Source organism: Coregonus lavaretus, assembly GCF_964263955.1.
Source record: "Coregonus lavaretus genome assembly, chromosome: 5".
Classification (NCBI taxonomy): domain Eukaryota; kingdom Metazoa; phylum Chordata; class Actinopteri; order Salmoniformes; family Salmonidae; genus Coregonus; species Coregonus lavaretus.
This window is the reverse complement of record NC_139992.1, coordinates 29,040,003-29,064,724: the sequence shown is the minus strand read 5'-3', so window position 1 is coordinate 29,064,724 and position 24,722 is coordinate 29,040,003. Positions and strand designations below refer to the sequence as shown.

The window sequence follows — 24,722 nt, the reverse complement described above, 5'->3', positions numbered from 1 at the left end:
TGAGTTCAAGACAACTTGGGAACTCGGGAAAAAACTAGCTCAGACTGGGAAAATAGGTTTTGAATTGTCATCCAACTCTGAATTATTAATCCGGAACTCGGGCCTCTTTCTAGAGCTACGACCTGAAGATCAATGACGTCATCATGATTCAACCTTGTTTTTTTCTTTTTCTAGTTCCCAGTTGTCTTGAAAGCACTATAAATCCTGAGAATGACAGACTTTGATGACAAAATTTGCCCACGAAGGACCGCAGCGCCACCTTCCTGTTCAAGTGAGCACAGCACAACAAGGTGAGTCCAAAAATGTATTGTATGCTGCTGCATAAATTATGTAATATGCCAGGGAGATACGTATACTGTAGCTAAGAAAGTAATACTAAGTGTATGTTGTGTAGTAAGCTGTTAGTAGGCCATGTGCCTCACCCTAATCATTTTGTCAATTTTCCACCCTTAATTTCGCCTACTGTTCTGACTTGGTGGTGCACATGTAGCCTATAACCTGTTTTAGAGAAATGTAATCATCGAGTATTGTAAGAGCTTACATTGTCTGCTTATATGCCCCCTGTATTTATCCTACGGTTCTGACTTGGTGTACAGGGAGAATACTGTAAGAACGGCCCATGTTCTGAATTCTGTCGCTGTACATTTCAAAAGTGCTAAACAAATAGTTATATTGACAACGTCCATTCTAGCTTATCGTCCCGTTATGCCATAGTTTGTGGGCACCGTTTGTCACCATTATAGTGCAATTAATGTATTGTTTAGTGTTGTGTTGTGTAGTGGCTTTACTGGCATGCATCCCACTTTTTTTATTTATTTGCCACACCAAGATTTACATGCTAAAACAAACTAACTAACTAACTAACTAACTAACTAACTAACTAACTAACTAACTAACTAACTCCTGCAGAGACAGGCAGCCATCTTCCACTCCATAAAGCTCTACACCTGAGCATAAATACCCTGGCAGAGACCAGGTGACAGGAAACACTTGTATTAATAGAAAGCACTTTGTCAAACTTAGCCAATAATCACTTAGCAAAGTAAACAACTCTACAATAACAGTTTAGATACTACAACCTGTATGATACAGATCTATATAGAATACTTTTAAAGAGCTTGACCAGAGCAGAAACTCTTTCCCTCCAATTAGTAAAGGAGTGGCCCTTAATTAATGAGCAGACTGTGGTCACCTGCGCATTTGGTGGCCACGCCCCTCCACATGCTACAAGACAGATCTATACACAAACATTTGTAAGTACTGCTTTAGACTGGCAAATAGTACCGCTTTATACTAGCAACATAACTAACAAACTCTGATTTACTTCTCATCTCTTCTGTAATTTATATTAAATGTTTAGAAATGATTTAGAATAGATCAAACACAGGTAACACACTCAACCAAAAATGAATATTTGGTGAGGTGACCAAGCAATTATATTACCATGTGTACTGTGAAATGGGACTAGTGAGGAAGCACAGAGTTAGCTTTCTCACAATGCTGTTTAATCAGCTTCTTGATATGCCACAACTAACAGATTGTCATGACTTCCGCCGAGGCTGCCTCCCCTCCTTGTTCGGGTAGGTTTCGGCATTCGTCGTCACTGGCTTAATAGCTGATGCCGATCCATTTATCATCATTCCACTTGTCTTGTCTAATTAATCACACACACCTGGTCCTTATTCCCAATTAGTCATTGTATAATGGGGCGGCAGGTAGCTTAGTGGGTAAGAGCGTTGTGCCAGTAACCGAAAGGTTGCTGGTTCTAATCCCTGAGCCGACTAGGTGAAAAATCTGTCGATGTGCCCTTGAGCAAGGCACTTAACCCTAATTGCTCCTGTAAGTCGCTCTGGATAAGAGCGTCTGCTAAATGACTAAAATGTAAATGTATAAGTGTTCCCTCTGCTTCCTTGTCTGTGTGGGTGATTGTTTGTAGTGAACTGTGTGTAGCTCGGTTGAGCTATCCTGATCTTGTTGTTGCCAGGGTAGATATTTCCCCTGTGCCTGAGTTTTGTTGTCGCATGCTTGCACATCAGTTTATCGACAGAATAAACTCTTTGGATGCGTATTACTCTCCTGCGCCTGACTCATTCTATCACACGCATCACAGAATCACCCACCCGCTATGGAGTCAGCGGGAGAAGAGCGCATGCCTGGATTCGTGGCACGGGTCCAGGAGCACTCCACGATACTGGCCAGCTTGGGGGAAGCGATGGATTGGGTTCTTCAGGTCGTCCAATGCCTGGAGAGGAGCAGACCCGATCTGTCGAGACCAGCTGGCCAACCGGATCCAGCCACCTACACCCCAGCACCAGGAGGGATCCAGATATCCCGACCACGGGCATTTGAGGGGACAGCGGCGCTGTGCCAGGGATTCCTCCTCCAATTGGAGCTTTACTTCAGGCCGGCACCATCGGAGCGGGAGAAGGTGTCCGTCCTCGTTTCCTGCCTCTGTGGGAAAGCCCTGGAGTGGGCCAACGCGCTGTGGAACGAAGGAGGAGCCGCGTTGGAGGACTACACGGAGTTCGCTCGCCTCTTTCGGGCGGTATTCGAACACCCGCCCAAGGGTCGAGAGGCGGGTGAGCGACTGGTCCACCTGAGGCAGGGGACGAGGACCACGCAGGACTTCGCGTTGGAGTTCCGGACGCTGGCAGCGGAGTCCGGGTGGAACGAGCGGGCCCTGATCGACCATTTCCGGTGCCATCTGCGGGAGGACGTCCGACGGGAGCTAGCCTGCCGGGACACCATGTTGTCATTCGATAAACTGGTGGACATGGCCATTCGGTTGGACAACCTGCTGGCAGCCAGAGGATGTCCTGGTAGGGTCTGATCTGGCGCAAGCGTTCTCTAAAACGCAGGCGACTAAGTAACCACCTCACCGGGCGGGGGATTGCGCGATAAACCTCAGGGTAGACGCTGTACCTCCCAGGAGGCATATATACCCCCTGTCACAGGCGGAAACGGTGGCTATGGAGACATATGTCACCGAGTCCCTGCGTCAGGGGTATATACGTCCCTCCACTTCACCCGCCTCCTTGAGTTTCTTCTTTGTGAAGAAGAAGGACAGAGGTCTGCGCCCGGCATTGATTAACTCCACTGAACAGGGACACAATCAGATTTAGTTATCCTCTCCCCCTCATTCCTTCAGTGGTTGAATCGATGCATGGGGTGCGCTTCTTCACCAAATTGGATCTCAGGAGTGCGTACAACCTGGTGCGTATCTGAGAGGGAGATGAGTGGAAGACAGCATTCAGCACAACCACGGGGCATTATGAATACCTGGTGATGCCCTATGGTTTGATGAATGCTCCCTCAGTTTTCCAGTCCTTTGTGAACGAGGTGTTTCGGGACATGCTTGGTCCCGGTGTAGTGGTCTACATCGATGACATCCTGGTGTATTCCGCTACTCGCACTGAGCATGTGTCCCTGGTTCGCAAGGTGCTGGCCCGACTGTTGGAGAATGACCTTTATGCTAAGGCTGAGAAGTGTATGTTTTTCCAGCAGTCCATCTCCTTCCTTGGATACCGCATTTCAACCTCAGGGGTGGAGATGGAGGGAGATTGCATTTCAGCCGTGCGTAATTGGCCGACTCCAACCACGGTTAAGGAGGTGCAGCGATTCCTTGGCTTTGCCAACTACTATCAGAGGTTTATCCGGGGCTTTGGCAAGGTCGCAGCTCCCATTACATCCCTGTTGAAGGGTGGGCCATCCCGGCTCCGCTGGTCTGCTGAGGCGGATCTGGCCTTCAGGAGACTGCGGGGTCTGTTCACCTCAGCTCCGGTACTAGCCCACCACGATCCATCACTACCGTTTGTAGTGGAGGTGGATGCGTCCGAGGTAGGGATGGGCGCTGTCCTATCTCAACGCTCGGGCACACCACCCAAGCTCCGCCCCTGTGCCTTCTTCTCGAAGAAGCTCAGCCAGGCGGAGCAGAACTACGATGTTGGTGATCGGGAGGTGTTGGCTGTTGTCCGAGCTTTGACCGTGTGGAGACATTGGCTCGAAGGGGCGAAACACCCTTTCCTCGTCTGGACGGACCACCGTAACCTGGAGTACATCCGGGCAGCGAGGAGGCTGAATCCTCGCCAGGCCAGGTGGGCCCTATTCTTCACCCAGTTTGATTTTACATTGTCATACATTCCGGGTACAAAGAACGTGAAGGCAGACGCACTGTCCCGGCTGTATGACACAGAGGAGAGGCCCAGAGACAACACCCCCATACTCCCGGCCTCCCGCATTGTGGCGCCGGTAGTATGGGCGATGGACGAAGATATAGAGCAGGGATTACGCACAGATCCATCTCCACCGCAGTGTCCAGCTGGGCTGCAGTACGTGCCTGCTCTTATCCGTGATCGTCTGATCTTCTGGGCACACACGTCACCCTCCTCTGGTCACCCAGGTATCAGTCGTACAGTGCGCTGCCTGAGTGGAAAGTACTGGTGGTCTACCTTGGCTAAGGACGTGAGGGTGTACGTCTCCTCCTGCTCGGTGTGCGCCCAGAGTAAGGCACCTAGGCACCTCCCAGCGGTTAAGCTACAACCACAACGACCATGGTCTCACCTTAGCATTGATTTTCTGACTGATCTTCCCCTCTCCCAAGGTAACGCCACCATCCTGGTCATTGTGAACCGCTTCTCAAAGTCCTGCCGCCTCCTTCCTCTGCCCGGTCTCCCCACGGCCCTGCAGACTGTGGAGGCCCTGTTTACTCACGTCTTCTGGCACTACGGGGTACCAGAGGATATAGTGTCTGACCGAGGTCCCCAGTTCACGTCCAAGGTCTGGAAGGCGTTCATGGAAAGGCTGGGGGTCTCGGTCAGCCTGACCTCTGGGTTCCACCCCGAGAGTAATGGACAGGTGGAACGGGTAAATCAGGATGTGGGTAGATTCCTGCAGTCCTACTGCCAGGACCGGCCGGGGTAGTGGTCGGTGTTCTTGCCATGGGCAGAATATGCCCAGAACTTTGTCCGCCACTCGTCTACTAACCTAATGCCTTTCCAGTGTGTTCTAGGTTACCAACCGGTTCTGGCACCGTGGCACCAGAGCCAGACCGAGGCTCCTGCGGTGGATGATTGGTTTCGGCACGCGGAGGAGACGTGGGATGCTGCTACATTCACCTCCAAAGCGCTGTGCGTCGTCAGAAGGTCAACGCTGACCACCACCACAGTGAGGCCCCCGTCTTTGTACCGGGGGATCGGGTCTGGCTCTCGACCCAGAATCTGCCCCTCCGCCTGCCCTGCCGGAAGCTGAGCCCGCGGTTTGTGGGGCCGTTCAAAGTCCTGAGGAGAGTCAACGAGGTCACATATAGGTTATTACTTCCCCCTGATTACCGTATTAACCCCTCGTTTCATGTGTCTCTCCTCAGGCCGGTGGTAGCTGGTCCGCTCCAGGAGTCTGAGGTGTGGGAGGTCCGTTCCATCCTGGAGTGGGAGGGGTACGGTCCGGAGGAATGGTGCTGGGTCCCGGTGAGGGATATCCTCGATCCCTCCATGTTACAGGATTTCCACCGTCGCATCCTGCTCCGCGTCCTCCTGGTCGTCCCCGAGGCCGGGGTCGGCGTGCAGCTGGAGCCACGCGTCAAGGTGGGTGGGGTACTGTCACAACTTCCGCTGAGGCTGCCTCCCCTCCTTGTTCGGGCAGGTTTCGGCGTTCGTCGTCACCGGCTTACTAGCTGCTGCCGATCCATTTATCATCACTACACTTGTCTTGTCTAATTAATCACACACACCTGGTCCTTATCCCCAATTAGTCATTGTATAAGTGTTCCCTCTGCTTCCTTGTCTGTGTGGGTGATTGTTTGTAGTGAGGTGTCTGTAGCTCGGTTGAGCTACCCTTACCTTGTTGTTGCCAGGGTAGATATTTCCCCTGTGCCTGAGTTTTGTTGTCGCATGCTTGCGCAACTGTTTATCGATGGAATAAACTCTTTGGATGCGTATTATTATCCTGCACCTGACTCCTTCTATCACACGCATCACACAGATGGATGGATTTACTTGGCAAAGGAGAAATGGTCACTAACAGGGATGTAAACAAATTTGCGCACAACATTTGAGAGTAATAAGCTTTTTGTGCGTATTGAACATTTCTGGGATCTTTTATTTCAGCTCATGAAACATGAGACCAACACTTTACGTTGCGTTTATATTATACAACGTTTTTTGTTGTTAAATATGGGTAAATAAATACGATTATAATTTCCTGATCTCTTTTTATGATACCTAAAGAGGTCCTAAAATTCAAAATCAAATATCAAAATAATCCTTGGTATGACCACGTTAAAACAATTCCATATGTTAGTGTAGTAGAACCCATTCTGGAACCAAGAAATCCTGGACTCCCTCATCTGGTTAAGACAAGCTCCCGAGTGGCGCAGCGGTCTAGGGCACTGCATCTCAGTGCTTGAGGCGTCACTACAGACCCCCTGGTTCGAATCCAGGCTGTATCTCAACCGGCTGTGATTGGGAGTCCCATAGGGCGTCGTCCGTCCAGCGTCGTCCGGGTTTGGCCGGTGTAGGCTGTCATTGTAAATAAGAATTTGTTCTTAACTGACTTGCCTAGTAAAAAGCTGGATATGTTCAGGAAATCTGGAATTTGTTAAACCATCTTTCTGGAATAACCCTCTGTGCTTCAGTAACTGACACAATGACAAGCCAATCACAACCACGCAGCCGATCATCAACAAGAGTACAAACTGGTTGAATTAACACTGTTTCAATGTAATTTGTCAAAGTATTGTGATGTGGCACAGATGGAACTATCCAAGCAGAAGATACATCTCATTCAAATGTTGATATTTGCTTGTGATGAGAACAAAACACAATTAAATACAGGGGTGCAACTTTCACTGGGGATGGGGGGGAGCATCTCCCTTCACATTCTGAAATTGCATTTTTGTCCCCCCCAGTTTTATCATTGGAATGTGATACAAAACAGGGCTACGGTGTGCTTTAGGACCATGCGGACGCCTCCGAGGGTTCAGGTAGGCTGTTTGGAGTGTTTATCTGACTGGATAAAAAATTATAAAATAAACAAACTCCCCCCCACTTTTAAAACCAAAGTTGCGCCGCTGATTCAATCTAACTTTTGAAATACAATAAATAGCCTTTTAACTTGTCGACAACTTAATAAATGATATGTTGGAGTCACCAGTGCTAAGCTACGCTTCATCTCTTCTCCGGGCTGGGTCTGGCCACAATACTTCATCCACTTCCCAAGATACGTTTTCTCTTGCCAAACATCGAGGGAAGTATCTCCTAGCATGGCGTATCCAACCTTGGACAGAGACAACCTCTATGTCCCCACATGCGTCCTCCATTGCCTGGAGAAGCGGCATGCGGGCATAGGGTTGGCGATCAAACCCTTTCCAGCATCAGGCTGAGAATAATTCCTCAATGGGATTTAGAAAAGGTGAATATGGGGGTAGGTACAAAACTACAAATTGTGGATGGGTGGCAAACCAGTTTTGGACCAGAACAGCCCAGTGAAAACTAACATTGTCCCATATAACCACAAATCTAGCAGGCTCCTGATCTGGATCAGGGACAAGCATTGTGTAAATTGCATCCAGAAAAGTGAGCATATGGCCAGTGTTGTACGGACCCAGTGTGGCATTGTGATGGAGGACCCCGTTTTGAGTGATGGCAGCACACATAGTTATATTACCCCCACGCTGTCCAGGGACATTGGTAATTGCCCTCTGTCCCACCCATTACATTTCTTCCGCGGCGCCTGGTTTTGGTGAGGTTGAAGCCAACCTGATCCACATAAATCAATTCATGGCGAATTACATGGGCATCCATCTCCAATACTCTCTGTAACAGACAAAAGGATGTATAGATGAGTGAATATGGTATGTCTGAAGTACTGGAAGTAGTGTTGCATACATACCTCTACAAAGTTTCTCTCAAATGGCACCTTGTAAAGTTGTTTCGTCACTTGGTGCCGTTGGAGGATGCGTTGTATGGTCGACAGGCTTACAGCATTGATGTTGTTAAATATGGTGTCATTATTCAAGATATGCTCTCTTAACATACAGTTTTTCCCAATTGCTAAAACACAATTTTGCAAACTAGGCTGGTTTTATCAAAATACTTAACACAATTCACAAAACCACACACACCCAAACTGCAAAATACCTCATATCCGCAAAATGAAGCACTGCAACCAAAACTACATATAGCATTATCAAAATCAAACGTTTGCGCGGAATGGCACACACTTAATTCATATTACCAGATTGTCTAACCAACCACACACTGTTGGGCATTATGAAAAGCACTCTCATCTTTAGTATGCTTTGCCATAATACTAAAATAGTTCAAATTGTAGAAAATTCTTCAGATTGTTCACATGCACAGAAATATTTGCAGATACACATGCTGTTGAAACATTTTTTATATTTATTTTTCACCAAACAAGTCAGTGCAACATATACACAGCAGATATATTTACATTGGACTGAACAAAAATATGCTCACAGTAAACTGAAAAAGAAAATTGCAGAAGAATATATAGAAAACCAAAAGAGGCAAGAAAAATAATTAGGCAGCATCTTGCCGCACAGCTGGGTCTGGCCACAACGCCTCGTCCACATCACAGGCAACATCTTCCCTTGCCAGACATCGAGGGAAGAAGCGCCTTGAGTGCCTTATCCATCCCTGAATCGCACCCACATCAATCTCATCACATGCCTCTTCCATAGCCTGCACTAGATTCATGTGCACAAAGGGCTGCCGGTCGTATACCTTCCACCGCCATGCCGAAAATAACTATTCTATGGGGTTCAGAAATGGTGAGTATGGTTGGAGGTATTGCACGAGAAATGGTGGGTGGTCAGCAAACCAGTTTTGGACTGGGGCTGCACGATTAAAGCTCACATTGTCCCATAGTACAACATACCGGGTTCTTTGATGGTCTGCATCATTCATACGCTCTGGTGGTATGAGAATGTTGTGGAGTCTGTCCAGAAATGTGAGAATATGGGCTGTGTTGTATGGTCCAAGGTTGGCATGACGGTGGAGGACACCATGCGTATTGGAGATGGCAGCGCACATTGTGATGTTCCCACCACGTTGACCAGGAACATCTATAATGGCTCTGTGGCCAATGACGTTTCTCCCACTTCTTCTGGTCTTTGCTAGGTTGAACCCAGCCTCATCTATAAAGATGAACTCATGTGGGATTGCATGAGCATCCATTTCCAGTACTCCCTGAAAACAAAGAACAAAAGCAGTCAATATGGTGTTATCTAGTACACTGGGAAACAATGTTGCGTGTAGTGTACTGCAGTCAATATTGTACTTACATCCACATATGCTCGTCTGACCTCTGTTTCTTTGAGAGTTTCTCTCAAACGGCACCTTATAAAGTTGTTTCATTCTGATTTGGTTTCGCTTGAGAATGCGAGCCAATGTGGACAGACTGACTTGTTGAATGTTGTTGAATATGGTGTTGTCTTGGATGATGTGGCTTTGAATTTCTCGTTATCTGATTTCAATATTTTCCAAAACCAAGTTTACAATGGCAGCTTCCTGAACCCCGGTGAACATTTGGCCCTTCCTCCACCATGGCTGCGTCTCTCAGTCCTTTAGAAAAAACAAAAATATAGGGCTTGGACAATGCAGCCTAAAGATATTTCCCCCACAGTAGAGTAAATTGTACAGGAAACTTGTACAGTTAGTGTATGACATCAGCCATTCATGAAGTAAACAGGTGTCACCCAACTGATACACTATCACATGGGGTGTACTACATAGTGTGAAATAAATGTTGGTTACATACCTGTACTCCAGTCTAAATGTCCGGATGACACAGGCGACAGTAAAACGGCTCAAGTTGGGCTGCACTCTCTGTCCAGCCTCTCGCATTGTCAGCCCATGGTTGATGACATGATCAACTAAGGTTGCTCTGATTTCATTTGAAAGTTGTCTTCGTTGGCCATGAACTCCTCTACCAGCTCTACCCCTACCTCTCACTCTTCCTCCCCCTCTCATTCTCACCCTCCCTCTTCCTGCAACATCTTCCATTGTTGTTGTAAAACAAAAAGGTGCTCACCTGTGGTCTTTTCATAGTGCTTACTTCCTGATTGAAGTGGTAACAATTAACCATTGAGGTGTTTGGCCAGGTGGCACATGTATTGGCCAATTAGCTCATGTAGTGTCATTTTGAATGGCAGTGTTTTGAAATGGCAAATATGTGACTTTATGTCAGATTGTTGTGTCTTATGCAGAGAACCGTGTGCAGTGCATTTAAAAAGTGCCATTTTGAATTGCAAAATGTGTGGAAAGCAGAAAATGTGTTTAGACTTTTGGAGACATGAGAAGAGGTTTTGCTCGCTGTGTGTCAGTTTAAATAATTGTGCTGTGCATGTCATTTTAGTGTGTTAGCAATTGGAAAAAACTGTAATTGCATTGTTGGCCAAAACCATATTTATAATTGCAGTCTCTTGTACATCTGTAAACAAGCGTCCTCGATGAGGTCTTTGCCTTTCTACTCTGTACAGAATTCAAACACAGTATGTGTTCAGCATAGGAACTGTAAAAAAATGTACAATTTTTTTTTAGTACAGCATGATAACCAACCTCATTCATTCAATGCAGTGCAGTAAATGGATGGCTTAGAGTTACAAATGTTTATGCAATACTATGCAGTCATACGTATTTTACAGTACATTACTGTAATGCTAAAATAGTCATTAGATAGTTGCATACCTGTTCTCATTTCTGAAGGTTTGAATTATGGACGCCACTGTAAATTGACTCAAGTTGGGCTGGACTCACAGTCCAGCCTCTCTCATGGTCAACCCGTGGTTGATCACATGATCAACAAGTGTTGCCCTAATCTCATCAGAGATGGCTCTCCTTCCTTCTCTTCTTTGTCCTCGTCCTCTTCCTCCTCCAACTCCAACTCTTCGTCTTTGAATTTGTCCTCGTTGTTGTCCCCTGCCTCTTCCTCCTACTCCTCTTGCTCTCTGTCCATTGTTGGCATCCATTGTTCAAAACAGGTAATCTGACCTTTGACCTATTTATAGGCCTATACTACAGTAAAGCAGTGATTGGTTAGTGATCAGTTAAGCAATTAGTGTTTGCACATGTGAGGAGTGTGTGTGTGACCTGGTGAATAAGTGTAGCATTTTGATTGGTTGTGTTTGGAAAAGGAAAGCAAGTCACTTCCTGTTAGATTTTTGTGTTTTAGGTAGAGAATTGTGTGTAGTGTTTAGAAAAAAGTGTTTCATGCAATTGACAACTGAGTCAAAGGCTGAGAAATAGCTTATGGTTTTGGAGATTTGGTGTGTAGTTTTGCACTTTGAGTGAGAGGTTTCAAAAATCGTGTGACATGAAAATATTTTGTGTGTAAGCAGTTGGAAAAAACTGTAATGAGCTCATCTTGACTGACAGCTCTATGAAACACAAATGTCAAGAAACTGAGCAGTGTTGCAGTAAAATCATCTCAAGCAAATTTGGTGATACACAAAGCAACTCAAACGACATTGAAATTGCATCAATAATGTCATAAAAAAAAAATACATCTCCTGTTCGGCATGTCTCTTTTGATGTGGCTCAAAGCATATGCACACTTAGGGCTAGATTCTATCATATCCACGCTATCAGACACCCACATAATGGTTGTTTTGGGGGTGTCGGAGGTTGAACTGCGTTAGAGCTGTCTAATCCACAAGCGTCTCCTGGCATTATACCTGAAGCGGAAATTGCCATTGGCTGCACTGAGCTGCATTAAAAGAAATCCCATGCAGCATTGTTTACAAGTTGGAACACTGGAATGTGATATGTATTCTACACCTCGAAAAGACTGATAGAAATCCTCATTGTTTTCTTTAATGATTTTCAGTTTTTCTATACAGCCTAAATGTTCTCGTTCAGAACTTCTAACGCGAGTAGGACGGTGTGGCTTCATGACAATGACCCCACGAGCAGCCGTTCACCGATTTGACAGCTCTAACTCAGTTACACCTCTGACACCGCCAAAACACCAGCTATGTGGGTGTCGGCTATCGTGTGTTTACGCTTGATCTTATTGAATCTAGGCCTTAATGTGTCCCTGCGCACTGCTACTTTTTAGTTGGTGTTGTCTGATATCTCATGTGAAAAATGTTATCCACGTGAAAGGGTATGTGAAATATCATCACATGTTAAGTGTTCCAAAGCACATGATTTAAAATGTTCAAAACATGTGGAAATGTCACGTGATTTTCCACATGTGAAATCATGTGGCTTTTTCGTAAAGGCTACTGCTCCTCCTAAATTATAATATTTGGTTTCATTGTCAACCTAACACAATTCAATATTACTTTTGTAATACAGTAAATAGCTTAAAGTGAAGGCTATCTCACAAACTAATGTAACATTCAACCCTAAAATGAGTAACAATCCATGGCCACATTTTGAGGTATACTTTAACTATAAATGTCTTCTTATGTAATCATATAAAGTGTCTATGTTCAAGATACAGTAGCATACAGTGCCTTGCAAAAGTATTCATCCCTCTTGGCGTTTTTCCTATTTTGTTGCATTACAACATGTAATATAAATTGATTTTTTTATTTGGATTTCATGTAATGGACATACACAAAATAGTCCAAATTGGTGAAGTGAAATTAAAAAAATAACTTCAACAAAATAAATAACGGAAAAGTGGTGCGTGCATGTGTATTCACCCCCTTTGCTATGAAGCCCCTAAATAAGATCTGGTGCAACCAATTACCTTCAGAAGTCACATAATTAGTTAGATTGCACACAGGTGGACTTTATTTATGTGTCACATGATCTGTCACATGATTTTAGTATATATACACCTGTTCTGAAAGGCCCCAGAGTCTGCAACACCACTAAGCAAGGGGCACCACCAAGCAAGCGGCACCATGAAGACCAAGGAGCTCTCCAAACAGGTCAGGGACAAAGTTGTGGAGAAGTACAGATCAGGGTTGGAATATAAAAAAATATCAGAAACTTTGAACATCCGACGGAGCACCATTAAATCCATTATTAAAAAATTGAAAGAATATGGCACCACAACAAACCTGCCAAGTGAGGGCCGCCCACCAAAACTCACGGACCAGGCAAGGAGGGCATTAATCAGAGAGGCAACAAAGAGACCAAAGATAACCCTGAAGGAGCTGCAAAGCTCCACAGCGGAGATTGGAGTATCTGTCCATAGGACCACTTTAAGCTGTACACTCCACAGAGCTGGGCTTTACGGAAGAGTGGCCAGAAAAAAGCCATTGCTTAAAGAAAAAAATAAGCAAACACGTTTGGTGTTCGCCAAAAGGCATGTGGGAGAATCCCCAAACATATGGAAGAAGGTTCTCTGGTCAGATGAGACAAAAATTGAGCTTTTTGGCCATCAAGGAAAACGCTATGTCTGGCGCAAACCCAACACCTTTCATCACCCCGAGAACACCATCCCCACAGTGAAGCATGGTGGTGGCAGCATCATGCTGTGGGGATGTTTTTCATCGGCAGGGTCTGGGAAACTGGTCAGAATTGAAGGAATGATGGATGGTGCTAAATACAGGGAAATTCTTGAGGGAAACCTGTTTCAGTCTTCCAGAGATTTGAGACTGGGACAGAGGTTCACCTTCCAGCAGGACGATGACCCTAAGCATACTGGTAAAGCAACACTCGAGTGGTTTAAGGGGAAACATTTAAATGTCTTGCAATGGCCTAGTCAAAGCCCAAACCTCAATCCAATTGAGAATCTGTGGTATGACTTAAAGATTGCTGTACACCAGTGGAACCCATCCAACTTGAAGGAGCTGGAGCAGTTTTGCCTTGAAGAATGGGAAAAAATCCCAGTGGCTAGATATGCTAAGTTTATAGAGACATACCCCAAGAGACTTGCAGCTGTAATTGCATGCAAAAGGTGGCTCTACAAAGTATTTACTTTGATGGGGTGAATGAATGCACGCTCAAGTTTTCTGTTTTTCTTTGGTGTTATTTCTTGTTTGTTTCACAATAAAACATATTTTGCATCTTCAAGGTGGTAGGCATGTTGTGTAAATCAAATGATACAAACCCCCAAAAGATCCATTTTAATTCCAGGTTGTAAGGCAACAAAATAGGAAAAATGCCAAGGGGGGTGAATACTTTCGCAAGCCACTGTAACTAGATAATCGCAGGTCTGTGGAGATCGTCACAATTGCTGTAATAATCTGCACAGGATCTCGAACGGCATTGATCACTTGCACCATGTACTTTTAATGTAATCTGCTATTAGATTAAGCACAGTGATAATACATTAATCTGTTGTATAAATAAACAAAATATTTGACAATGTGCTCCCATTTGAACTTTGCTGTGCTTTTAAATGGTTGAAAGCTCAGTGATAGACATTTGTGTGACAACTAAACCAAAAATCGGACATTGGTTTTCATTTGGAATTTGGTTGTGCTTTTAGATGGTTAAAAGCATAGTGAACTCATTGGAAATTCAACTAACTTTTGGAGGTCTTTTTGAGTGGGTGAGTATATGCACAGTCAATCAGAATGAGTTTTTCCCCCACAAAAGGGCTTTATTACAGACATAAATACTCTTCAGCACACCCTCAGACGATCCCACAGATGAAGAAGCCGGATGTGGAGGTCCTCGGCTGGTGTGGTTACACAGGGTCTGCAGTTGTGAGGCCGGTTGGACATTCTGTGAAATTCTGTAAAATGATGTTGGAGGCAGCTTATGGTAGAGAAATGAACATTCAATTATCTGGCAATAGCTTTGGTGGACTTTCCTGCAGTCAGCATGCCAATTGCACACTCCCTCAAAACTTGAGACATTTGTGGTATTGTGTTGTGTGACAAAACTGCACATTTTAGAGTGGCCTTTTATTGTCCCCAGCACAAGGTGCACCTGTGCAAAGATCATGCTGTTTAATCAGCTTCTTGATATTCCACACCTGTCAGGTGGATGGATTATCTTGGCAAGGGAGAAATGCTCACTAACAGGGATATAAACACATTTGTGCTCAAGAAATAAGCTTTTTGTGCTTCTGAAAAATGTCTGGGAACTTTTATTTCAGCTCATGAAACATGGGACCAACACTTTACATGTTGCGTTTATATTTTTGTTCAGTATAGGTTGTAATCTTATTGATCAACGTCTCAACCAAATATTACCCAATTATCCACGTTGAAATGACATGGTGTGTCCAGTGGGTAGTGAGGTGTGTTGTTCTGATAAAATCCTAAGTAACATAATAAAAACATCCCCATCAAAATCCTTCAGTTTAAGATATTTACATTTTAGTCATTTAGCAGACGCTCTTATCCAGAGCGACTTACAGTTAGTGAGTGCATACATTTTCATACTGGCCCCCCGTGGGAATCGAACCCACAACCCTGGCATTGCACGCGCCATGCTCTACCAACTGAGCTACACGGGACCTAGATGGCTGTTGCATGGGCTGCGTCTCAATCAACCACCTATGCTGGCCTTCCGCATCTGCGGTGGAAGGTGGGCGAGCTAATACAGTGTTTGTCAGACCATGAGACATCCCGAAAATCGGTTTTCTCACGAAAACGTCTGTAGCGTCCAAACATTTGAGCCTACAAACTAACCATTTTGCTCTACGATACCTACAAGCACCATGGGGATTAAAGTCTAAAGTTGGTAACGCTGATGTACCTATTTATTTCTGTACCGTCCGAAACGTTTGGGCTACAAACTAATATGACCCCACTGTGGAAAGGGCAGTAGTGTAAAGTACTTAAGTAAAAATACTTTAAAGTACTTAAGTTGTTTTTTGGGGCATCTGTACCAGACTTTACTATTTATATTTTTGACTACTTTTACTTTTTACTCCATACATTTTCTATGACACCCAAAATTACTAGTTACATTTTGAATGCTTAGCAGGACAGGAAAATGGTCCAAATCACACACTTATCAAGAGAACATCCCTGGTCGTCCCTGCTGACTCTGATCTGGTGGACTCACTAAACACGAATGCTTCGCTTGTACATTATATCTGAGTGTTGGAGTGTGCCCCTGGCTATCCGTACATTTAGAGTAAACAAGAAAATGGTGCCGTCTGGTTTGCTTAATAAAAGGAATTTCAAATAATGTATACTTTAAAAATATATTTAAGTACATTTTAGCAATATCATTTACTTTTAAAACTTAATTATATGTAAAACCAGATACTTTTAGATTTACAGTTGAAGTCGGAAGTTTACATACACCTTAGCCAAATACATTTAAACTCAGTTTTTCACAATTCCTGACATTTAATCCTAGTAAAAATTCCCTGTTTTAGGTCAGTTAGGAACACCACTTTATTTTAAGAATGTGAAATGTCAGGATAATAGTAGAGAGAATGATTTATTTCAGCTTTTATTTATTTCATCACATTCCCAGTGGGTCAAAAGTTGACATACACTCAATTAGTATTTGGTAGCATTGTCTTTAAATTGTTTAACTTGGGTCAAACGTTTCGGGTAGCCTTCCACAAGCTTCCCACAATAAGTTGGGTGAATTTTGGCCCATTCCTCCTGACAGAGCTGGTGTAACTGAGTCAGGTTTGTAGGCCTCCTTGCTCGCACACACTTTTTCAGTTCTGCCCACACATTTTCTATAGGATTGAGGTCAGGGCTTTGTGATGGCCACTCCAATACCTTGACTTTGTTGTCCTTAAGCCATTTTGCCACAACTTTGAGAAGTATGCTTGGGGTCATTGTCCATTTGGAAGACCCATTTGCAACCAAGCTTTAACTTCCTGACTGATGTCTTGAGATGTTGTTTCAATTTGTCCACATAATTTTCCTTCCTCATGATACCACCTATTTTGTGAAGTGCACCAGTCCCTCCTGCAGCAAAGCACCCCCACAGCATGATTCTGCCACCCCCGTGCTTCACGTTTGGGATGGTGTTCTTTGGCTTGCAAGCAACCCCCTTTTTTCTCCAAACATAACGATGGTCATTATAGCCAAACAGTTATATTTCTGTTTCATCAGACCAGAGGACATTTCTCCAAAAAGTACGATATTTGTCCCCATGTGCAGTTGCAAACCGTAATCTGGCTTTTTTATGGTGGTTTTGGAGCAGTGGCTTCTTCCTTGCTGAGCGGCCTTTCAGGTTATGTCGATATAGGACTTGTTTTACTGTGGATATAGATACTTTTGTACCTGTTTCTTCCAGCATCTTCACAAGGTCTTTTGCTGTTGTTCTGGGATTGATTTGCACTTTTCGCACCAAAGTACGTTCATCTCTAGGAGACAGAACGCGTCTCCTTCCTGAGCGGTATGACGGCTGCGTGGTCCCATGGTGTTTATACTTGCGTACTATTGTTTGTACAGATGAACGTGGTACCTTCAGGAGTTTGGAAATTGCTCCCAAGGATGAACCAGACTTGTGGAGGTCTACATTTTTTTTCTGAGGTCTTGGCTGATTTCTTTTGATTTTCCCATGATGTCAAGCAAAGAGGCACTGAGTTTGAAGGTAGGCCTTGAAATACATCCACAGGTACACCTCCAATTGACTCAAATGATGTCAATTAGCCTATCAGAAGCTTCTAAAGCCATGACATCATTTTCTGGAATTTTCCAAGCTGTTCAAAGGCATAGTCAATTTAATGTATGTAAACTTCTGACCCACTAGAATTGTGATACAGTGAATTATAAGTGAAATAATCTGTCTGTAAACAATTGTTGGAAAAATTACTTGTGTCATGCACAAAGTAGATGTCCTAACCGACTTGCCAAAACTCTAGTTTGTTAACAAGAAATTTGTGGAGTGGTTGAAAAACGAGTTTTAATGACTCCAACCTAAGTGTATGTAAACTTCCGACTTCATCTGTAAGTAGTATTTTACTGGGTGCCTTTCACTTTTACTTGAGTCATTTTCTATTAAGGTATCATTACTTTTACTCAAGTATGAGTAATGTGTTATTCAATGCGTTCAAACAATTCCATATGTTAGCTTAGTAGCCCCCCCAACGGCTTAGACTTTTAGAAGTTAAAGTATAACAAGGCAATGAAGGTCGCTGGTTAAATTTAGCCACTGTGACACAAGGTGAGTCTGTGACCTTCTTCCTACTTTAGGAGGTGGTGTATGGGACAGACACACGCATTCACGCAGGCGTGCGTACACACACACACACACACACACAAAGAGGGAGTAGTTGTGGGAGGGTAGTACAGGGGTATGGGAATGGGCTGCCCCATGCTGACCAATTTTAGACTGGGCAGGAGACCAGCAGGATCTGGGCCCAGAGAGACAGCCTGGATCACATCACACACCGACAGGTCAGGACAGGACAGACAGGAGAGGAGAGAACACACTGGACCTGAGAGGGTGATATCACTGCCTCTCCCATCCCCTCTCTCCTTTCCCTCCCTCCCTCCCTCACTCCCTCCTCTTCTCTCCTTACCCAACCCCTTCTCTCCTTCCCTCTCCTGTCACACCCCCTCTCCTCCCCTCTTCCCTCCTCTCCTCCCCACCCCAATCCCACTAAGCCCTTACAAGCCATAGCCAAAGATATGAGATCATGATTATAAATCTAAGGCTATAAGTCTGCTGCCACTCTGACACAGTCTCTTTAACACTTTAATGGCATGACCAGCTTCCAACCCAGCACTTCTGTTTTGCACTCTTACTGAAATAACCATTTAAAACAGTACAGTAAAAAGTGAGTGCCTATCTATCTTTACAGTGGGTGGACAGCACTTTTTTCTTATCTGTGGCATTGAAGAAACAGACTTCTGAGTCACAATCTTACTGTAATTCATAGGTGCGTAGGAGAAGGAAAACTCAATTTGTAGACACTGCAAATAGAGTCGACCACAACATGCTGACCACTGCATGTTGATACATGTTTATCTTGCCAGTATAACCAGTGTGCAATACCTTGAGTCCTCCTATGTGCTGGGTCAAGGTTCTGAAACCTTTTCTGGTTGATATTAAGAGGAAGTGGAAGGGGAGTTAGGAGGACTGAGTTCTCTTCCATCCTCATTGCCATTAACAAAGCAAAAAGCAGAGGAAAATAAGATTATGAAAGAATGAGAGAGAACAATAAATAATGTATCCTTGAATGATTGTTATTACCTGAGTTAGTAAGTAGAGGAGAGCAGAGGAGAGAAGAATAGAGTAGAATAGAGGAGAGGTGAAACAAGGAGAGGAGAGGAGAGGGAGACAGCCTTTGCTCCGGGTGTTTATCCCAGCTCGACCTTGGGTATAAAAGTGAAAAATCAATATTTTCTCGCTGATGTAAATCAATAGAAACCCATTCTCTCTCTGAACAATGTTTTAACAGTGCTGTGAAAGTTTTTCATCCTGTCTTGGGTCCCTGATGCTGTCCTTGGAGCGCACTGAGTAGACTGAGGTCCCACTCCCGTTACTTTATGAATACGGCTAGGCACTCAATGCCAGCCTTTTCTCCATGACATATTTTCTTAACACTATACTTAGGCAGTGTGGAGGTCTTTGTTTAGGCCCTCCCTTGGATTAACACATGTGCTAACACACTCTCTCAAGGCTCACATGCACTCACAAGAGAGGCAAGTAGAATTAGCGTAGCGGGGTTTAGGCATTAAACCTTTTCTGTACTCTTCATGCTTTCTTTCGCCAACCTCTTTTCCTATACTTGTTGCGCCCTATGTGTATCTTTCTCTCTGTCCTTCTCTCTCTCTATCTCTTTCTTTCTCTCCCTCTTTTCAGTAGTCTTGTCCTGTGATACACAATCTGAGAGAAAAACATTCATTCTCCCTGAATCTTGCCTCCCCCTCCTCCTTTACCTTGCCCTCCTCTCCTCTCCCTGTGCCCCTTCCTCCAGGTTAGTCACACCTCCCCCCAATCCCCCCACTTTCCCAGTGACAGATGCACTGGGAGCGTTGAATTATGATGAGTCATGACATCATAATTCATGCGTTCCCGTTTTCACGGTTAAATCAATAACAGTGTGTCCGACTCAAGGTTGGCGGCCGGCCTTCACAGCGCTGCTCGCTGCTCTCCGTCCTCTTTTCTCATAGAAAATCAGATAAATTCTCCCTAAAATAATTAAGCCTTCAGCTCCGTCTCTGGCCTACTTTTTTACTGGCTAGCAGCTGATTAACGGTGCAACGAGGGAGTCAAGGTAAAACAGAATAGAGCACAAGGCTGATTCTTTATGTCTCTCTCTCTCACAGACAAACACATGGAGATACGTACACACACAGTCACGCACACATTCACACACACGCACACACAGACAATGACACACGTTTGTTTTCCTATTCTTCTGGGGACCAAACAATTGCTTCCCATTCAAAATCCTATTTTCCCTAACCTTAACCCCAAACCCTAACCCCTAAGCCTAAAATAGCCTTTTCCCCACTTGTCTGAATTGTATTTGTTTTACTATTCTCGTGAGGACTTCTGGTCCCCACAAGGATAGTAAAACCAAAAACATACACACACATGGATAATTTTGTAGCTTTTGGGATACTGTTGTATCCAAAAAGAACTGGATAACCTATGTCAAGGACATGGAATCTGTCTGTCTGTCTGTCTGTCCCTCTCTCTCTCTCTGCCCCCTCCTCTCCCTCACTTTTTGTGATATAATGGGTATGCCCTGAGATACAGTATGTGCTTTCCCTTTCCTGCAAAGGTTAATTTATCATAACTGAAGAGGTGATGCTGCTTAAAGGTGCAGACAAACGGCATAGCACGAGGTTTGACATAAACCAACATGCTGTTTTATGCTCCATAATGGAATGACGTTACTATTAATCTTGCTGCAGCTGGCTCCCTCTGAGCGCGTGTGTAGAGAGAGCCAGAGCGAGAGAGAGCGAGAGAGAGAGAGAGACAACATCACTACGTGACGGCAAATCCCTGTCTGTCTGCTTAAGCCTTATACGTTATAAAAGACAAGCTAACGACTTAGGCTATGTTGCAAATAAGTGCCTGTCATATGTGTTCCCCTGAATCAACACCTACCCTACGTGTTAATTAGTACAGGGCTCCAGACTAACATGATCCCCTGGTGTCACTGGTGATACTAACTTTTACAGTTGGTGGCACCAGCCCATGATTTGGTCAGTAATCATCTCATGAAGTCTTTCATAGTCCTTTATTAAGGAGTGTAATAAATAGACTACTGAGGTATTCAAGAAATAAGTTGTTTCATCTAACATGTCCCAAGCAAGAATGCAAGACTCAAGATATGTTGATGTGAAACCTAATCCAGTGACTACCAAAAATGTGGGGTTGACAATTAGACTCTGGTTGCTATATTTTACTGTCGAAATCGGACTCCAAAATGTCCTGATAATTTTTTAAATAGAGTTTAATTACAGTATATACATCTTTATGTGCACTAACTATTTCATAGGCTGATTAATGTGGGGTTCAACACCTGAGGAAGTGGAAACCGTAAATGCAATGTCCTAAAAATACTTTGCAGTTGTAGGCTACTACCCATGAGACCTATAAGTCTACTCGGAATGGCCGGTGCGCATTTCGCGTGCCGATTCCATATTTAAAAACCATATCATATCTTGGTTGTAGAATAGTTGTTATTAAGCTAAATATTGAGAGTTGAGAAATAAAAATATATACCTACAGACAGCTGAGACCCTACTCTCTTCGACAGGGACAAGGGGACGCTTCCAAAGCTGTGTTTTTCCCGCAAACAAACAAGCACAGGGGCAGGGCAGACACTTCAATTACAGGAATCAGGAGGAAAATACACTTTACTCTATGACCAAATCATGGTTTTAGCCGCCGCAAAAAAATAGGACATTTTGAGTGAGGTGACAATGTAGAATGTGCTCTTTCTACGTTTATAGACACCCTTTTCTTTTTTTACGATCCATGATCTTGGCTGTCTAACTGATGCAGGTCTCTTTACTGATGCAGCGTTTGACTTTGATTGTGAGTTTGCATGACCTCAGCTCAGCCTATCAGTTGCCCACTGTATAACAGAGAAATTGTGCAAAAATATATTTTTAAATAATAATCTTAACAGACCCATTGGCCCTTTTTCAAAAAAATAATTAAATATACGCAAATATTTGTGTGTGTGTCAATTTCGACCAGCCCACCCAACTAAAAAAGTGTTCAGCCCAACTGGCATTTGCCAGAATTGCCAGATGGCCAATCTGCCCCTGGTGGGAGGCGTCTCAGAGGAGGAATATGTAAAAGGTTAAACAAGTTCTCAAAGCAGGAGGTCAGATGGGAGCTAATATAAATGTGCTGCCGTTTGCGCGGGGGTAACAGGGGCCAAGAAAACATCTCTCTCTCTCTATCTAGCTCTGACCTCCAACGCTTCAAAGCGCCTGACAGACACGCCGAGCGACACGTGCCATGGCCACTCGCGAGGGCTGCCACTGTCTGGGCGCCGGGTGGCAAAACAATAATAACAGCATCCTGTACAATATACTGAAGAACGACAGCCTCGCGACCACCGAGAAACAACAACAACCAACACCACAACCACAACAACACCAACAGCATCGCGGGCACAGGGTCCCCTCCTGTGCCTCCCTCTCCTCCTCCTGTTCCTCCTCTTCTTCCTCATCGTCGCGGCTTGAGCTAAGGCAACAACAGGCATGCTCGTGCGGCTCCTCACGGCGAAGGGGGTCTCTGCGGTCCCCGCAGGTGACCTGCAAAGCCGCGTCAGCGGTCCTCGTGAAGACTCTGCGGTTCGTGAAGAACGTGCCGTGTTTCCGCGAGCTGCCGGAGGATGACCAGCTCCTGCTCGTTCGGAACTGCTGGGCGCCGATGCTCGTGCTGGGCCTCGCGCAGGACCGGGTGGACTTCGAGACCACTGAGACCGCAGAGCCCAGCATGTTGCAAAGGATCCTGACCGGTGGCTGTGGCAGCCAGAGCGGCTTAACGGACAGACAGGGCGAACCGCTGCTGGAGCAGTGCGCGGGTACTCCTGGGGTCTCTCTCTCGGATATCCAGAACATCAAAGCGTTCCTGAAGAAGTGTTGGGGTTTGGACATCAGTACGAAGGAGTATGCCTACCTCAAAGGAACCGTGCTATTCAACTCAGGTGGGCAGGATGCTTCAAAACGCCTTAATTTTCTCACTAATCATTGTCTCATTGTGTCCGTGCTGGAGCACATGTAATTATCCTAAATACCCATCTGCAATGTCATACATGTAATAATATAGCACTTTGTCTCTAGTTTTAAAAGTTTGCAAAGCAGTTTCACAGGAAACAAAGAACGCTGATTTAATACATGCATCATTTCGGCTTAATGGCAAATTGCTACATAGGAAACTAGATTTAAAAAATAGGTATACCAAAACCCATAATCACCATTATTAGGCTACTAATTCCCTGCATCTACTGCAAAGGAAGGATGTAGGCCTAGTATCTTATGGTATGATTGTTTTAGGGTTGAGGAGATATATATCCTTCCATATCTGGAGACTTCAGAAACCTTTGCCAAAGGGCCTTGTGAGATATTTTGAGGTTATTTGGTAATCTGTTGACAATCAACAGATGAGACACCTGGTTACCATCGTGACCCGGGCTCCTTCAACAACCCAAAGTTTCTATAAACACTGATTCTGTTCTTCTGCCCCCTCCCCTCCCCTCCCCTCCCCTCCTTTCCTCCCACCTCTCCCCAGATCTCCCAGGTTTGCGCTACCTCCACTACATCCAGTCGCTGCGGCACGAGGCTCACCAGGCGCTCAACGAGCACATGAAGCTGATCCACCGGGACGACACCACACGCTTCGCCAAACTGCTCATCACCTTGTCCATGCTGAGGGCCATCAGCCCCCCTGTGGTCACACAGCTCTTCTTCAAGCCCGTCATCGGAGCTGTCAACATGGAGGATGTCCTACTGGAGATGTTCTACGGGAAGTAGATGCTTTCCATGGTCCCGTCCAGAAACAACCCCTAGATATGGCCTCCTATAAGTTCTAGGCACTTCTCCTAGCCCCTACCCCCTAGAAACTTCACCTTGCCCCTAGCCCAGGGTTTCCCAAACTCGGTCCTCGGGGCCCCAAGGGGTGCACGTTTTGGTTTTTGCGCTAGCACTACACAGCTGATTCATATAATCAACTAATCATCAAGCTTTGATAATTTGAATCAGCTTTGTAGTGTTAGGGTAAAAACTAAAACGTGCACCCCTTGGGGTCCCTAGGACGGAGTTTGGGAAACGCTGCCCTAGCCCTTACCCCCACTTCCCCTTTCCCTTACCCATACCCCCTAGCCCCTACACACTTCATGTAGATCTGAAATTATTGGATAGTAATAAGCAATACGACAGCTCCACTCTGCCCTCTGGTAGGCTATAAAGGCATTTTTTTGCTATATTACATCTATCCAATCCTCAGATCAACACCTGTGGGGTTGATTCTGGACTGGACCTTTCTATCTAACGGACAGGCAAACAGAATGTAAATCTAACTAACTGTTAACCAACTGTTAGACCTGAATGGACCGTTGAACGGAAGGATAGACCAAGGAAGAGATTTGTGTGTTTCGTTAAAGATGTTTTGGACACTGTGGTGGATGAAGAACAGTCAGGACAAAGGGGTGTGTGTTTTGGGGTGGGGAGGAGGGGTGAAGGAGAGGATACAGACCAAGAAGAGCTGCTGATTGGATCGATAACTTATTTATTTTTACATAAAACTATTTTTCTATAATAAAAGTATTCTCTGAACTGCTTTGCCATGCTTGTGTCAGGTGAGTGGTGCTCTGACTGTCACTATGGAGATCAGAAAGTCCCCTGGACACTGATCTAAGGTCAGCTTTGTGTTTACCCCCTAATTGTTAAGGTT

General features: G+C 44.8%; 1 protein-coding gene across 1 annotated transcript; it reads left to right on the top strand.

Annotated features, from left to right (window-relative positions):
• Nucleotides 1–22,199: 22,199 nt before the first annotated feature.
• LOC311129985 (nuclear receptor subfamily 0 group B member 1-like) lies at nt 22,200–23,945 on the top strand. The gene is made up of 2 exons (XM_084162559.1): nt 22,200–22,977; nt 23,562–23,945. The coding sequence occupies exons 1-2, from the start codon at nt 22,284–22,286 to the stop codon at nt 23,801–23,803; spliced, it is 936 nt and encodes a 311-aa protein (XP_084018685.1). The 5' UTR covers nt 22,200–22,283; the 3' UTR covers nt 23,804–23,945.
• The last annotated feature ends 777 nt before the right edge of the window (nt 23,946–24,722 follow it).